This window comes from Entelurus aequoreus, linkage group LG22, assembly GCF_033978785.1.
Source record: "Entelurus aequoreus isolate RoL-2023_Sb linkage group LG22, RoL_Eaeq_v1.1, whole genome shotgun sequence".
NCBI classification, from domain to species: domain Eukaryota; kingdom Metazoa; phylum Chordata; class Actinopteri; order Syngnathiformes; family Syngnathidae; genus Entelurus; species Entelurus aequoreus.
The window spans coordinates 4,591,603-4,608,957 of NC_084752.1; the positions used below are offsets into that span (position 1 = coordinate 4,591,603).

At 38.9% G+C, this 17,355-nt stretch overlaps 1 protein-coding gene across 7 annotated transcripts in view; it reads right to left on the reverse strand.

Moving 5' to 3' along the window:
• Nucleotides 1-66: 66 nt before the first annotated feature.
• The window catches only part of rnf150a (ring finger protein 150a), a 106,046-nt gene continuing 88,757 nt past the window's right edge, over nucleotides 67-17,355 (reverse strand). For 5 of the 7 annotated variants that reach the window (XM_062032320.1, XM_062032316.1, XM_062032318.1 and 2 more), the window contains 6 exons: nucleotides 13,732-13,982; nucleotides 9,875-9,946; nucleotides 9,713-9,795; nucleotides 9,546-9,642; nucleotides 5,531-5,741; nucleotides 69-1,217 (listed from right to left, as the gene is read on the reverse strand). In XM_062032320.1, coding sequence (XP_061888304.1) covers nucleotides 1,105-1,217; nucleotides 5,531-5,741; nucleotides 9,546-9,642; nucleotides 9,713-9,795; nucleotides 9,875-9,946; nucleotides 13,732-13,982 — 827 coding nt within the window. In that variant the 3' untranslated portion in view covers nucleotides 69-1,104. Of the gene's footprint in view, nucleotides 1,218-5,530; nucleotides 5,742-9,545; nucleotides 9,643-9,712; nucleotides 9,796-9,874; nucleotides 9,947-13,731; nucleotides 13,983-17,355 lie in introns of all 7 variants that reach the window. The other 2 variants (XM_062032322.1, XM_062032317.1) reach the window with 2 other exon arrangements.

Below are 17,355 nucleotides of genomic sequence, written 5' to 3' on the forward strand. Positions count from 1 at the left end.
TCCACTAATAGTACTAACCTTTAACAGTTAATTTCACTAATTTTCATTCATTACTAGTTTCTATGTAACTGTTTTTATATTGTTTTACTTTCTTTTTTATTCAAGAAAATGTTTTTAATTTATTTATCTTATTTTATTTTATTCATTTTTTTTAAAAAGTACCTTATCTTCACCATACCTGGTTGTCCAAATTAGGCATAATAATGTGTTAATTCCACGACTGTATATATCGGTTGATATCGCTATCGGTTGATATCGGTATCGGTAATTAAAGAGTTGGACAATATCGGCATATCGGATATCGGCAAAAAGCCATTATCGGACATCCCTAATCATAATATAATATTTGTTTTATTATTAGTGATGGTTAAAGTGTAAATATATGTAATTGTACGCAGTATATTTATTTTTGTAATACATTTATTAAAAAAAGATAAGGTACTTTATTTCCACATATTATTTCCACGCTTTCGGGGGCTACACAAATTGATGTGGCAGACCAGATCTGGCCCCCCCCCGGGCCTCGAGTTTGACACCCGTGCCCTATAAAATGGAAAACCCAAAGAGTACTAAAGATCACTTTTGTGATTACGGCTCCCTAATTCAGGGGCAAAACAACTCTTTCATTTTCGAAATGATTTAGGTCACGTCAGAATGGAACCAATCCCATCCAGCCATCCATTTTCTACCGCTTATTCCCTTCGGGGTCGCGGGGGGCGCCGGAGCCTATCTCAGCTACAATCGGGCGGAAGGCGGGGTACACCCTGGACAAGTCGCCACCTCATCGCAGGGCCAACACAGATAGACAGACAACATTCACACACTAGGGACCATTTAGTGTTGCCAATCAGCCTATCCCCAGGTGCATGTTTTTGGAGGTGGGAGGAAGCCACGCAGTCACGGGGAGAACATGCAAACTCCACACAGAAAGATCCAGAGCGCAGGATTGAACCCAGGACCTTCGTATTGTGAGGCAGACGCACTAACCCCTCTTCCACCGTGCTGCCTGGAAACAAAACACGCTTGTCAAATAGGTTAAAAAAAACAAAAACAAGCAGAATTTTATTCCAACATGCATCGAACTTAACACTGACAGATGCTACATCACACACACGCGACCGTCTCCACGTCCCGGTGCTTCCTTGGCGTGCACTGGTTCTGTCGGGTCGCGCTGATGGAAGAGTCCGAGTCGCTGCTGACAGGAAGCTGCTGCTCGCCTGAGTGATTGTTGGAAGGAGCAGTAAGGGAACAATGCTGTGAATATGTGTGAATAGTCCAAATTTGGATGGATTTAGAATACAATTTTACCATAAAAAAAGCGCTGAAATTAAAAGAATCTGTTCCGGGGTCAAGCTGTGGCCATCATAAAGCCTGTATTACCTGTTAGGAGTGTCCCGATACACCAGGGGTGTCAAACATGCAGCCTGCAAGATGAGTTTGCCAAGTATAAAAATGAATGAAAATGTTTGAATGAAAGAAACTACAGTTCTAAATGTGTCCACTAGATGTCGCAATAGCAATTCTAGCCAAAGAAAAAGCTGTCCTGAGTGAGGCTTGTAGACAAGGGAAAAGCAAAGCTCAAAAAGTAGAAGAGACAACATACACAAGAGGTAATAAAGTTGTTACTGTAAAGCAGGGGTGTCCAAACTTTTTCCACTGAGGGCCGCACACGGAAAAATTAAAGCATGTGGGGGCCATTTTGATATTTTTCATTTTCAAACCTTAACAAAATATATGGATTTATTTATTTATTTTACCTTTAGGGGTCCCGGGGACCATAAAGGGTCTCAGTCATTAAAATGTTAAAAATAAGTCAGATTATTTTTTTTTTGGAACTTATTTAACGCTTACAGTAAATCTCTATATCAACTTCAAGTTGATATAAAGTAATACAAATTAAAAAAAATGTTTTATGGCTTTTCTGTCAAAAACCACTTAGTTTTTTTTATAGTAAAACTGAAATATGCAGTATTTGGTAATTAGAGCCCTAGATCAATAATGCAGGGCACCATTGATTTTAATTCTTTCATATTTTTGAGTAATCACAGTGAAAAGATAAATAAAAAATCACTAAATATATTTGGGATCCAAAAGGTGCCCCACTAATTAAATGATACATTTTTGTTAGGTTTTTATTTTACTTTCAACACTTAAGTTACGAGATCCACTTCAGATATATCTGTCCATTTTATGCTGGAACTATTATTTTGTTTGTTTTATGCGCTTTTGTCAAAGAAAACTTTGATGTTTTTTATATGGCTACTACACAATATATGCAATATTTACCACATAAAACATTTTAAAGTGATACATTTGAAGTAATTGGAGCCCTGAAAATAAGTAATTATAACATGGATTTTTTTGTCATTATTTTTTATTTTTGAGCAATGGCAAAAAAAGAAAAATAAAGAAAGACAAAAGAAAAAAAAACAGCCTGTATGGCAGCTTTTGTGTCAACATTGCAACTTTTTCTCGTTAGATTTCACCTCATTCCACTTTTTTTAATGTTCTTTTTTATTTTTACAATAGTATTTCCAGAATGTGTGGCGGGCCGGTAAACAATTAGCTGCGGGCCGCAAATGGCCCCCGGGCTGCACTTTGGACACCCCAGCTGTAAAGGATGCAAAAAAAAACTTCTTTTGATTTGAATAGATTAAAACTATGTATAAAAACTATACTTTCAAGAGGTGTGATGGCATTGAGACCAAAATGGTACGTTTACTGGATCTCACACAAAAAACCCCAACAATAATACAAAGTAGGCATAGTTACAGTACAAAGTCTTGGACTATTGTGTCCAAATGCAGAAGCCCGGGCCACATTTTCAGCTCCCAGCTAATTCTTTATTAGCCCTAAATATTAAAAATAGAATTCAGGAATTATTAATGAGGCATATTTCTAGATCAGTGATTCTCAAATTTTTTTCACAGAGTTCCACCTCAGAAAACCCTTCTTGGCTCTCCAAGTACCACCATAATGACCAACATTCAAATACAGTAGCGTAGTAGGTCTAAGTATTCATTAAAAACAAGGCAGAGGTTTTATTTAACCAGTATATTTAATATTTTTGACCACTGGAACATTACCCACAATTTGAACAGTAACACTGTGTTTGAATATTTGATTATGTGATTATTTGGCATACCACTAGTGGTATATATTACAATACAGTAGCGTAGTAGGCCTAAATATTCAATTAAAACAAGGCAGATGTTTTATTTAACCAGTATATTTCATATTTTGGACCACTGTAACATTACCCACAATTTGAACAGTAACACTGTGTTTGAATATTTAATTATGTGACTATTTGGCATACAACTAGTGGTAAATATTAAAATACAGTAGCATAGTAGGTCTAAAGTATTCATTAAAAACAAGGCAGAGGTTTTATTTAACCAGTATATTTAATATTTTCGACCACTGTAACATTACCCACAATTTGAATAGTAACACTGTTTGAATATTTAATTATGTGATTATTTGGCATACCACTAGTGGTAGATATTACAATACAGTAGCGTAGTAGGCCTAAATATTCAATTAAAACAAGGCAGATGTTTTATTTAACCAGTATATTTCATATTTTGGACCACTGTAACATTACCCACAATTTGAATAGTAACACTGTTTGAATATTTAATTATGTGATTATTTGGCATACCACTAGTAGTAGATATTACAATACAGTAGTGTAGTAGGCCTAAATATTCAATTAAAACAAGGCAGATGTTTTATTTAACCAGTATACATATATTTTTTTTGACCACTGTAACATTACACACAATTTGAACAGTAACACTGTGTTTGAATATTTAATTATGTGACTATTTGGCATACAACTAGTGGTAAATATTAAAATACAGTAGCGTAGTAGGTCTAAGTATTCAATTAAAACAAGGCAGAGGTTTTATTTAACCAGTATATTTCATATTTTGGAGCACTGTAACATTACCCACAATTTGAACAGTAACACTGTGTTTGAATATTTAATTATGTGATTATTTGGCATACCACCAGTGGTAGATATTACAATACAGTAGCGTAGTAGGTCTAAGTATTCATTAAAAATAAGGCAGAGGTTTTATTTAACCAGTATATTTCATATTTTCGACCACTGTAACATTACCCACAATTTGAACAGTAACACTGTGTTTGAATATTTAATTATGTGACTATTTGGCATACCACTAGTGGTAGATATTACAATACATTAGTGTAGTAGGCCTAAATATTCATTAAAAACAAGGCAGATGTTTTATTTAACCAGTATATTTAATATTTTGGACCACTGTAACATTACCCACAATTTGAACAGTAACACTGTGTTTAAATATTTAATTATGGGATTATTTGGCATTCCGCTAGTGGTAGATATTACAATACATTAGTGTAGTAGGCCTAAATATTCATTAAAAACAAGGCAGAGGTTTTACTTAACCAGTATATATATTTTTTTGACCACTGTAACATTACACACAATTTGAACAGTAACACTGTGTTTGAATATTTAATTATGTGACTATTTGGCATACCACTAGTGGTAGATATTACAATACATTAGTGTAGTAGGCCTAAATATTCATTAAAAACAAGGCAGATGTTTTATTTAACCAGTATATTTAATATTTTGGACCACTGTAACATTACCCACAATTTGAACAGTAACACTGTGTTTAAATATTTAATTATGGGATTATTTGGCATTCCGCTAGTGGTAGATATTACAATACATTAGTGTAGTAGGCCTAAATATTCATTAAAAACAAGGCAGAGGTTTTACTTAACCAGTATATATATTTTTTTGACCACTGTAACATTACACACAATTTGAACAGTAACACTGTGTTTGAATATTTAATTATGTGACTATTTGGCATACAACTAATGGTAAATATTAAAATACAGTAGCGTAGTAGGTCTAAAGTATTCATTAAAAACAAGGCAGAGGTTTTATTTAACCAGTATATTTCATATTTTTGACCACTGTAACATTACCCACAATTTGAACAGTAACACTGTGTTTGAATATTTAATTATGTGATTATTTGGCATACCACTAGTAGTAGATATTACAATACAGTAGCGTAGTAGGCCTGAATATTCAATTAAAACAAGGCAGATGTTTTATTTAACCAGTATATTTCATATTTTGGACCACTGTAACATTACCCACAATTTGAACAGTAACACTGTTTAAATATTTAATTATGTGATTATTTGGCATACCACTAGTGGTAGATATTACAATACATTAGTGTAGTAGGCCTAAATATTTATTAAAAACAAGGCAGAGGTTTTATTTAACCAGTATATTTCATATTTTCGACCACTGCAACATTACCCACAATTTGAACAGTAACACTGTGTTTGAATATTTAGTTATGTGATTATTTGGCATACCACTAGTAGTAAATATTACAATACAGTAGCGTAGTAGGTCTGTAGCACTGTCGAGTTTTGAGAAAATGAAAAGGATTTTAAGTGCGCCTTATAGTCCGAAAAATACGGTATATTGTATTATACTCACTGTTAGAAATGACGTAGTTTTCCTCCGCCCGCGGCGCTATCTCCACATGTGGACCATGTTGATGCGGCCCCGTCTCCCTCTCGACCACATCCAGCACCACAGAGCTCTCGTTGACGGTGACATCGCTCGCCCCGCTGACGAGGTTGGCGGATGGACCCCCGACGGACATTTCGTAGTCGGCGGGCATCTCATCGGAGCCGTCTGCGTGGAGCTGAGCACAACATCCTTTTTCAGTGTCAGATTACATACAATAACTTCAATAAATACATAAAGACGCTGTGAAGGCCATACCATGACTTGAAAAAACATATAATGTAAAAATAAAAATATGTGTTGAAACTAATTATTCACAGCACAGATTTGTTTTAAATATATATATATCATTTTTAGCCATTTTAAAGAAAAACCATGTGCCATAGCCAATTATGCGATGATGTCATATTGATACCGCCCACACCACACCCCTGGCCACGGCCCCACGTCCACATACATTTTCCGGACAATAAAGCGCATTGGTATTCAAGCCGCACACACCAAATTTTAGAAGAAACTAATATTTTTACAAAATACATTGTTGCAGTTTTCTTAATGTTTAATGTAAGACAAGAGTCATGTAGCCATCTTGCCACCTTCTCCATGGCTGCTGTAAGTTTTCTGGCAACCGTTTCAGCGTCCTTTCCCCAAGTATAAATAACCGTGTCATCTGCATACATCTGGATATTTACATCCTCACATACAGATGGCAGGTAGTTTATATACATGGAGAAAAAAAGAGGGCCGATATTAGAGCCTTGTGGCAGGCCAATATCAGTAGCAGTGAGACTGGATGTTGTGTTATCAATACGGACACATTGGGTCCGACCAGATAGATATGACATAATAAAGGCCAGAGTATCTGTCGACAGTTTAAAAGATGTTAATTTTGTAAGTAACGTGGGGTGACTGACTGTATCGAATGCCTTGCGGAGGTCTAAGAATATTGCTCCAACTACACCTCCATTATCAAGGTTTTGTTTGATTGTTTCTAGTAGAAGGCAACATGCAGTTTCGGTCGAGTGATTTGCCCGAAACCCAAACTGCATGGGATGTAGGAGGTCTTCATAGTCCAAATGTTCTGTGAGTTGCTCAACGATCACTTTTTCTATTGCTTTGGATATAACGGGGAGAAGGCTAATTGGTCTGTAATTGTTGATGTCTTGTTTATTTCCTGCTTTATGGATTGGGATGATAGTGGCAGTTTTCAACGTGGTAGGGAAAGTGTTTTCTGTTATTGATTTATTTATCAATGTTGTTATAGGAGCAGTAAAACTATCTTTATACGTTTTTAGGAAGAAAGTGTCCAGACCGTATATATCTCTAGATCGTGAGTTTGATAATGCAGAGAGGATTTTGTTTACCTTTGTTTCATTTGTTAATTCTAAACTTAGTCCATCCTGAATAAATGGCAATTCTTTGCACTGATTTTGAGGGAATTTTTTATTCAGGGTTTGTACAGACTGGATGAAATGTTCATTAAAATGATTACTTATGTCCAGACTGTCTGTGATAGTAGCGCCATTGATGTTTAATGTTATAGTGTTGTTTCTTGTTTGATCTCTTCCAGTGAGTGTGTCAATGAAAATGTAATGATAAATGAGATGTAACTGAGCTATCAGATAGACTTAGAAGGCATTCAAGGAATTCAAGGAGCTGCTGTTAGGAGTTCTTGTTCATTTGCCTGATGGCCGAGGGGAAAAAACTGTTCAGGTGGCGGGAGGTGTGGGTCTGGATGGACCGTAGTCTCCTGCCTGAGGGGAGAGGGGAGAATAGTGTGTGTCCAGGGTGAGAAGAGTCAGCTGTGATCCCACCCACACGCTTCCTGGTCCTGGAGGAGAACAAGTCCTGGAGGGATGGGAGCTTGCAGCCAATCACCTTCTCAGCAGCACGTACGATGCGCTGCAGTCTATTCTTATCCTGGACTGTAGCGCCGGGGAACCACACTGTGATGGAGGAGGTCAGGATGGACTCTATGATGGTTGAGTAAAACTGCACCAGCATCTCGGTCGGCACCTTCAGTTTCCTCAGCTGCCGCAGGAAGTACATCCTCTGCTGGGCCTTCTTGATGAGGGAGCTGATGGTCGGCTCCCACTTGAGGTCCTGGGTGATGGTGGTGCCCAAGAAACGGAAGGAGTCCACAATGGGGAGACGGGGTGGAAGAGTCAATCAGGGTGAGGGGGGATGGTGGGGCTGTGACTTTCCTGAAGTCCATGATCATCTCCACTGTTTTCTGGGCGTTCAGCTCCAGGTTGTTGAGGCTGAGGCTAAGAAACCATTCTGAGCCTTATCTTATTTAGTTTTTATTTTATATACACTACCGTTCAAAAGTTTGGGGTCACCCAAACAATTTAGTGGAATAGCCTTCATTTCTAAGAACAAGAATAGACTGTCGAGTTTCAGATGAAAGTTCTTTTTTTCTGGCCATTTTGAGCGTTTAATTGACCCCACAAATGTGATGCCCCAGAAACTCAATCTGCTCAAAGGAAGGTCAGTTTTGTAGCGTCTGTAACGAGCTAAAGTGTTTTCAGATGTGTGAACATGATTGCACAAGGGTTTTCTAATCATCAATTAGCCTTCTGAGCCAATGAGCAAACACATTGTACCATTAGAACACTGGAGTGATAGTTGCTGGAAATGGGCCTCTATACACCTATGTAGATATTGCACCAAAAAGCAGACATTTGCAGCTAGAATAGTCATTTACCACATTAGCAATGTATAGAGTGTATTTCTTTAAAGTTAAGACTAGTTTGAAGTTATCTTCATTGAAAAGTACAGTGCTTTTCTTTCAAAAATAAGGACATTTCAATGTGACCCCAAACTTTTGAACGGTAGTGTATGTTGACCACATTAACCCTGGCAATGGACCCTGTGTGTATATGTATGTTATGCCATTGTTTACAAATTTGGTAAATAAATAACTAGGGATGTCCGATAATGGCTTTTTGCCGATATCCGATATGCCGATATTGTCCAACTCTTTAATTACCGATACCGATATCAACCGATACCGATATCAACCGATATATGCAGTCGTGGAATTAACACATTATTATGCCTAATTTGGACAACCAGGTATGGTGAAGATAAGGTACTTTTTAAAAAAATGAATCAAATAAAATAAGATAAATAAATTAAAAACATTTTCTTGAATAAAAAAGAAGGTAAAACAATATAAAAACAGTTACATAGAAACTAGTAATTAATGAAAATTTGTAAAATTAACTGTTAGGTTGGAGTTCAAATCCCAGCCGAGTCATACCAAAGACTATAAAAATGGGACCCATAGCCCCCCTGCTTGGCACTCAGCAACAAAGGGTTGGAGTTGGAGGTTAAATCACCAAAATGATTCCCGGGCGCGGCGCCGCTGCTGCCCACTGCTCCCCAAGGGGATGGGACAAATGCAGAGGACAAATTTCACCACATCTAGTGTGTGTGTGACAATCATTGGTACTTTAATCTTTAATCTTAATCTTAAAGGTTAGTACTATTAGTGGAGCAGCAGCACGCACAATCATGTGTGCTTACGGACTGTATCCCTTGCAGACTGTATTGATATATATTGATATATAATGTAGGAACCAGAATATTAATAACAGAAAGAAACAACCCTTTTGTGTGAATGAGTGTAAATGGGGGAGGGAGGTTTTTTGGGTTGGTGCACTAATTGTAAGTGTATCTGTGTTTTTTATGTGGATTTAATTTTTTTAAAAAACAACAAAAAAAAACGATACTGATAAAAAAAAAAAACGATACCGATAATTTCCGATATTACATTTTAACGCATTTATCGGATATTATCGGACATCTCTATAAATAACCAAAACATTTTTATTTTGTTGTTTTCTTACTGTACCGAAAATGAACCGAACCGTGACCTCTAAACCGAGGTACGTACCGAACCGACATTTTTGTGTACCGTTACACCCCTAGATAAGACATTTTGAAACATGAATGGAGGAAGAGATTGTTAACTCACAGAGATTCCCAAAGCTTTGAGGATGTTCATTTTACACATAGGACACGTCTGGTGGTCATGCAGCCAGGGGTCCACGCAGTGCTTATGGAACACGTGCCTGCAAAAAAAAAACAAAAAAAACCACTCACTTATTTCTCGTTTTGAACGCAACTATAAGCACACCTCACCTGCATGGCAACACCCTGACGACGTCGTTAGGCTTATAGGCCTCGATGCACACGGCGCAGCTGTCAAAGTCGCGGTCGGTCTCCTGTGAACACACGAAAGCCGCGCCGTCACGTCTCAACGAAACGTGGATAAGCGTCGTTACCGCACACACACGCACACACCTTGTCTCCTTTCTTGATGGTGCGGACTTGAAGCTTGCCGATGGCTTTTTTGGCAGCGTCTCCCAGGCGTCTCTGTGGAGCGTAACAAGACGCGGGACGCTTACATGTGACACGGTTACGCGTACAAATGTGCAGGATTTCGACAACTCGGCAGATTGCAAGCTGTGAAAATAAAACATCGGGACATGATTAAACTAAGATATACTGAAGTGAAACGCTGCCAGGACAGGAGAGGAGTGTCGGCTTTATAGTTTGTGCTCGGAGAGGCTCAGCTTTCCTACAGACGCAACTAATTACACTATAAAACTCCTCATCAATTATAAATAAATACAAACAAAGTAGATGTGTGTATGCAGAAGGAGCCTCATTGGTCATTTGATCAGGTACTCCTGCACATTGCATGAGATACCACACACTAGGGTTGTACGGTGTACCAGTACTAGTATAGTACCGCGATACCGTCTCTGAAAGGTACTGGTCCCGCACCCCCACGTCGAAGTCACGTCGTGACATTGCTGGTTTTACGAGCAGACAAGCATGTTCGGCAGCGCACAATCACAGAGTACTTACAAGCATACAGACTGAATGGACGCATTTTGGCTTAAAAAGTCAAGATAAAGGTGAAGTTATAACACTGAAACACCCTCAGGAAGAGGTGCTTTAAGACATGGCTAGCTAGCTAGCTAGCGGCTAACGTCCATCCGCGGTCGGCAGTGTTTTAGCGACTTCTAAATCACTAATCCTGGTCTCCATGGCGACAAATAAAGTACGTTTCTTACAAGTATCATTATCACTGCAGGACGAGGAATAGCTAAACATGCTTCACTACACACCGTAGGAGGATACAATAGCTCACCGGCCTCACAATGTAAACAAACGCCATGGGTGGATCTACACCTGACATCCACTGTAATGATATCAAGTACAGGCACATATCTAGTCGATACTACTATGATTACGTCGAGTTTTTTCTTCTTTCGTTTTTAAAAAATGTATATTATGTTTATACACTCAGGAAATATGTCCCTGGACAAATGGGGGAGGGGGGGTCCCACATCTGCGATCCCCTCCAAGGTTTTTCATTGTAATCCCATTGGGTTGAGTTTTTTCTTGCTCTGATGTGGGATCTGAGCCGACGATGTCGTTGTGGCTTGTGCGGCCCTTTGAGACACTCGTGATTTAGGGCTATATAAGTGAATTTAAATAGTCATGAAAATAAAGAAAACGCATCAAATGGCCTGTACTGTATGCACGTCTGTACTGGATCACATGGTATAATCTAATACCAAAGCTTTTTTTATTTATTTTTTAAATAAAAAATAAATAAGCTGACGAGCGTCAAATTTGGCTGCTTTTTAGAACAAATTCGTTACAGTTTTCCAAAATTGGAAGGTTAAATTAAGATATTCAAATACTACACTGCAAAAACTGAGATATAAGTAAGATGAAATATCTCAAATAAGGGTGATATTTGCTTATTTTCTGTCTGATAAGATAATTCTTCTCACTAAGCAGATTTTATGTTAGAGTGTTTTACTTGTTTTAAGGGTTTTGCTCCTAAATGATCTCAGTAAGATATTACAGCTTGTTGCTGAGATTTGATGACCTATATTGAGTAAAACATGCTTGAAACTATTTTTGTCCAAATGTCCAAAACACACCCAGCAATGGTGCACAGGACGGCGGGGAAGAAGTGGGGAAAAAGGGGGCCAAAATGGTCAAAAGGCCACATTTTTGTCCAAAATACCTCCCCGGCTTCCAGTCCCACGAGTCCCGCCGCCCGCCGCACAAGTCCCGGGATGCAAAAAATGTCCAAAACGCACCCAGCAAAGTCCCACGGGAAGTGGGGGAGAAAAGTGAAAAAAGTCATCAAAAGTCAATCAATCAATCAATCAATGTTTATTTATATAGCCCTAAATCACAAGTGTCTCAAAGGGCTGTACAAGCCACAACGACATCCTCGGTACAGAGCCCACATACGGGCAAGGAAAACTCACCCCAGTGGGACGTCAATGTGAATGACTATGAGAAACCTTGGAGAGGACCGCATATGTGGTCCCCAAAAATGTTCAAAATACCTACCCAGGTTCGAGTCCCACACTCGAACCCGGGTGTGATTTTTGAAAATGTTACCGACTTTTCTCACTTTTCTCCCCGCCTTCCCGTGGGACTTTGCTGGGCGCGTTTTGGACATTTTGGGCATCCCAGCTGGCGGCGGGACTTGTGGGACTCGAACCTGGGTAGGTATTTTGAGAATTTTTGGGGACTTTTGCCGACTTTTATCCCCCCCAATCCCCTCTCCCTCCCCGTGGGACTCGGCTGGGTGTGTTATGGACATGCGCGGCCATACATAAGATTTTATGTTAGAGTGTTTTACTTGTTTTAAGTGTTTTGGTCCTAAATTATCTCAGTAAGATATTACAGCTTGTTGCTGAGATTTGATGAGCTATATTGAGTAAAACATGCTTGAAACTATTTTTGTCCAAATGTCCAAAACACACCCAGCAATGGTGCACAGGAAGGCGGGGAAGATGAGGGGAAAAAGGGGGCCAAAATGGTCAAAAGTCCACATTTTTGTCCAAAATACCTCCCCGGGTTCCAGTCCCACGAGTCCCGCCGCCGGCCGCGCAAGTCCCAGGATGCAAAAAATGTCCAAAACGCGCCCAGCAAAGTCCCACGGGAAGTGGGGGAGAAAAGTGAGAAAAGTCGTCAAAAGTCCCCAAAAATGTTCAAAATACCTACCCAGGTTCGAGTCCCACACTCGAACCTGGGTGTGATTTTTGAAAATGTTACGGACTTTTCTCACTTTTCTCCCCGCCTTCCCGTGGGACTTTGCTGGGCGCGTTTTGGACATTTTAGGCATCCCGGCTGGCGGCGGGACTCGTGGGACTCCAACCTGGGTAGGTATTTTGAACATTTTTGGGACTTTTGCCAACTTTTCCAACTTTTATTATTGTTGCTGAGATTTGATGAGCTATATTGAGTAAAACATGCTTGAAACTAGAATATCAACTGTTGCAAAGCTGTGTCATCAACACTCACAAGTATAAAACTACTTTTTTAAAAGTAATCATTTCTTATTTCAAGCATGAAATAAAAAATCATGACTTTGACACAATTGTGTCTCATAATTAAAACAGATGACAGCCAAATGGACTTTGCTGTTATTTTCAATGAAACAATAGAAAATACGTACTCATATAGTAGTACAGTTGTTATTAGTGAGAATATACTTATTTTAAGATATTTTGGGGTTCATTGAGGTTAGCTATTTTTTTTAACTTGTTTTGGAAAGTCTTGACAAGCCAAATTTTCTTGTTCTATTGGCAGATAATTTTGCTTAGTTCAAATAAAATACCCCTCATTTTTGTATTTTTTTTCTTCTTGTTTTTGAACAGACTTTTTGCACTGTAATTATTCAATGAGCAATTTAACAACCTCAATTAAATATATCACACCGAACGCACAGTTCTCCATGGGAAGTGTTCAGTAAAAATATGAAAGAATAAAAAAAAAAACATTAATCACAAGTGTTGCATATTGGTCGTGACGGGAGACGATAACAGTTGCAGTCGTCACTTGATTATATATATATATATATTTTTTAAAAGCTAACAATGGTCGCCTCCCCGCCAGCTGTTCCATTAACAGACGTGATGATATAACCAGAAGCCTGTGTTGACTCTGACGGCCGAGGTTGATGGTCCGCTGCTTCGCGCCGCCTCTGTCAGGCTAACAATTCCCGCCTCTCCATGCCGACGCCAGATGTAAACACGGCGCCGGCCGACATGGGGATTTACAGCACAGCACCATCCACTCAGACAAGATCAAGAGTTGCATAAAGGGCGGAGTCGTACCTGGTTGCGGTCTCGGGCATTAACATAGCGGAATCTCTGGATATAGTAGAAGACAAGCCAGGCGAGGGAGATTATCATGAGAATGATGAAGGAGATGGAGACAAAGACTACCGAGGTTCTGCTCACATACTTCTGCAGGTTGCGCGTTCCTACAGTGATGTGCAAGGTGACGGCGACGTGCTGCTCCAGCAGGGCCACAATCTCCCGACCTTTGTGCTCCGGGATCATGATGGCCACCACCTCGCCTGTGCCTGCACACAAACACACAGGAAAACGCAGTTCCAGCTTTGTAGCGTTTCCATTCAGAACACAACAGGGCTATTCAACTGCCGACCCAGGGGGCCAAATCCGCCGAGTTCGGGTCAAAACTAGGGAACATTTTTTGCAGGGAATTCCTAAAAACACTAGAGTGCTCCTGTTGTATAAGCAGTGTTGTAACGCGTTAGTTTCGGCGGTAACTAGTAATCTAACGCGTTATTTTTTATATTCAGTAACTCAGTTACCGTTACTACATGATGCGTTACTGCGTTATTTTACGTTATTTTTCATGTATTATTATTTATTATTTATTTTATGTATTATTATTTATTTTTTATGTATTATTATTATTATTATTATTTATCTGTATCATGAATCAATTTAAGTGGACCCCGACTTAAACAAGTTGAAAAACTTATTCGGGTGTTACCATTTAGTGGTCAATTGTACGGAATATGTACTTCACTGTGCAACCTACTAATAAAAGTCTCAATCAATCAATCAATCAATGTAGTATCGGTTAGAAACAGAAAATCTGAGTGTGTTTTATTGGAGCGCTGCATTGTCGTCCTTCTGATTCTTCTTGTGTCACAGGCCGGAGAAGAGAGACGCGCACTCTGCGTGTCTGGGTGTGGGTGTGGGGAGGGGGGGGCGTGTCTGATCATGGCGGAGCTGCAGTCGAGTTTGTTAACATGGAGATATTTTCACTTATTTTTTTTGTCGAGCACAAAGAAATTAACATTTTAGTTAAATGTAAGTTGTGTCTTGGATCAAAGATCCCATCTACTGCCCAAAACAGCAACTCAAATCTGCTGAAACAGCTACAAAAGCAACGTGCTTTGACGAAGCTAGTAAAGAGAGACACAGACTCCACTTCCCCTCCACCACCACCATTTAAGGATTAACTCTGCCTCTGCTCATCATTCATCACTGAAGGTAAACACACTCTGTCAATTCTCTTATATACTCTTTCATTCTAGACTTCTAGAGTGTTTGATTATCACATCACTCTAAATGTATAGACTATAAAGTTCACAAACATAAAGAGGGATCCTAGTGGGCCAGGCCAATCTTTCCATTTTTCTAAACTAAAACTGGGGAAATGCGTAGAGTGTTCTGGGCTTCAGACATGATTTTGTTTCAGAATTCCTTGAGAAAAAAATGCCTGGTTAGGCTTTGTGTATGTAGTGTGTGCCTTCCTTGGTTTACAGCTATGTTGTTATTATGCTGTTTGTTACTTACGTATGTATGTTATAATGCAGCTATTTAAAATAGTTTTGTCAATTTGTTCTGGCCTGAAATAAATTGGCCCTTTGAAACATATCTTTGTCTTTGTGTGTTGTATGTAGACCACATGGCTTAGCAGACTTTGTGTGTTGTATGTAGACCACATGGCTTAGCAGACTTTGTGTGTTGTATGTAGACCACATGGCTTAGCAGACTTTGTGTGTTGTATGTAGACCACATGGCTTAGCAGACTTTGTGTGTTGTATGTAGACCACATGGCTTAGCAGACTTTGTGTGTTGTATGTAGACCACATGGCTTAGCAGACTTTGTGTGTTGTATGTAGACCACATTGCTTAGCAGACTTTGTGTGTTGTATGTAGACCACATGGCTTAGCAGACTTTGTGTGTTGTATGTAGACCACATTGCTTAGCAGACTTTGTGTGTTGTATGTAGACCACATTGCTTAGCAGACTTTGTGTGTTGTATGTAGACCACATTGCTTAGCAGAGTTCAGTGAAGCAAATGCATGTCAAGTTGATCAACACATTGTATTATTCTCCTGTGCAATAACAGTACTGAAATGAAGGCTAAAAGGGCATTAATGGGAGCTTAAAAAAGAAAAGAAAAAAATAAGTAACTAAATAGTTACTTTTCACAGTAACGCATTACTTTTTGGTGTAAATAACTGAGTTAGTAACTGGGTTACTTTTGAAATAAAGTAACTAGTAACTGTAACTAGTTACTGGTTTTCAGTAACTAACCCAACACTGAGTACAAGGCACATTTTTTTCATTGGAAAAATCCCGAGGCACACCACTAGCAGAAAACATTAAAAAAATGAAACTCAGCAGCCGACATTGACGGTAAAAAGTCGTTCTCACAATTGTTGGGTATGACTTTAAACCATAAACAAGCATGCATCACTATAGCTCTTGTCTCAAAGTAGGTGTACTGTCACCACCTGTCACATCACGCCGTGACTTATTTGGAGATTTTTGGTGTTTTCCTGTGTGTGGTGTTTCCTATTTTGTTGTTGATTGTCATGTCATGTACGGATGTACTTTGTGGACGCTGTCTGCTGCTCCCACACGCTGTAAGTCTTTGCTGTCGTCCAGCATCCTGTTTGGGGTGTAACGGTACACAAAAATTTCGGTTCGGAACGTACCTTGGTTTAGAGGTCACAGTTCGGTTCATTTTCGGTACAGTAAGAAAACAACAAAATATACATTTTGGGGTTATTTATTTACCCAATTTGCAAAATCTTCCACCAAAAATATTTTTCTTAGTGGAATATTTGATGTGAAGTAATGGGAACCTTGGATAGGTCAATAATTCATAATAAATTGATTTTGATTCAATATTATGTTTGAAAGAAAAAAAAACAGCTTTGTTTTATTAGTCAACATTGAAACTTTTTCTAAATTACATTTAACCTTTAAGCTTTTTTATTTCACTTTTGTTATGTTTTTGTTTATTTGAATAGTATTTTCAGAATGTGCCGTGGGCCTTTAAAATATGTCTTACCTTATACACACACCATAATAATACTCCTATGTTGAAGCCCATCAAACGGTGCAGCCTATACCTATCTCTTATGTTTGACTGCCATCTCTTGGTCACACTATACACCATGTACCAAATAAAATTGTTTCGAGGTGGGTAAGCTCAACCAAACGTATTCCTTACATTAGGCGCACCGAGTTATAAGGCGCACTGTCGAATTTTGAGGGGAAAAAAAGGATTTTAAGAGCGCCTTATAGTCCGGAAAATACGGTACATGCAATTGCATGCAGTACAAGTATTTTTTCAGTCAAAACAGAAAGAAGAAAAACATTTAGTAAAAAAAAAAGATAACGTACTTGACGTTCGCGGGCCACATCAACTGATGTGGCGGGCCAGATCTGGCCCCCGATCCTTGAGTTTTATAAACTACTTGAGAATTGTCAGAACCTGTGTTGTCAAGGGAGCTTTAGTGAGCCGTCTACACTTTAATCCTAAGTGTAAGAGCAGCCATCTGGTGCTTCTTTTCATGTGCACTAAAGCTTTTGGATCTAAGGACATCCAGGTGGAAAACAGTGAGTTGACATCATGAGGAAAACTCCCATCAGGCACTTCAAATGATACTATTTTTAGCCTT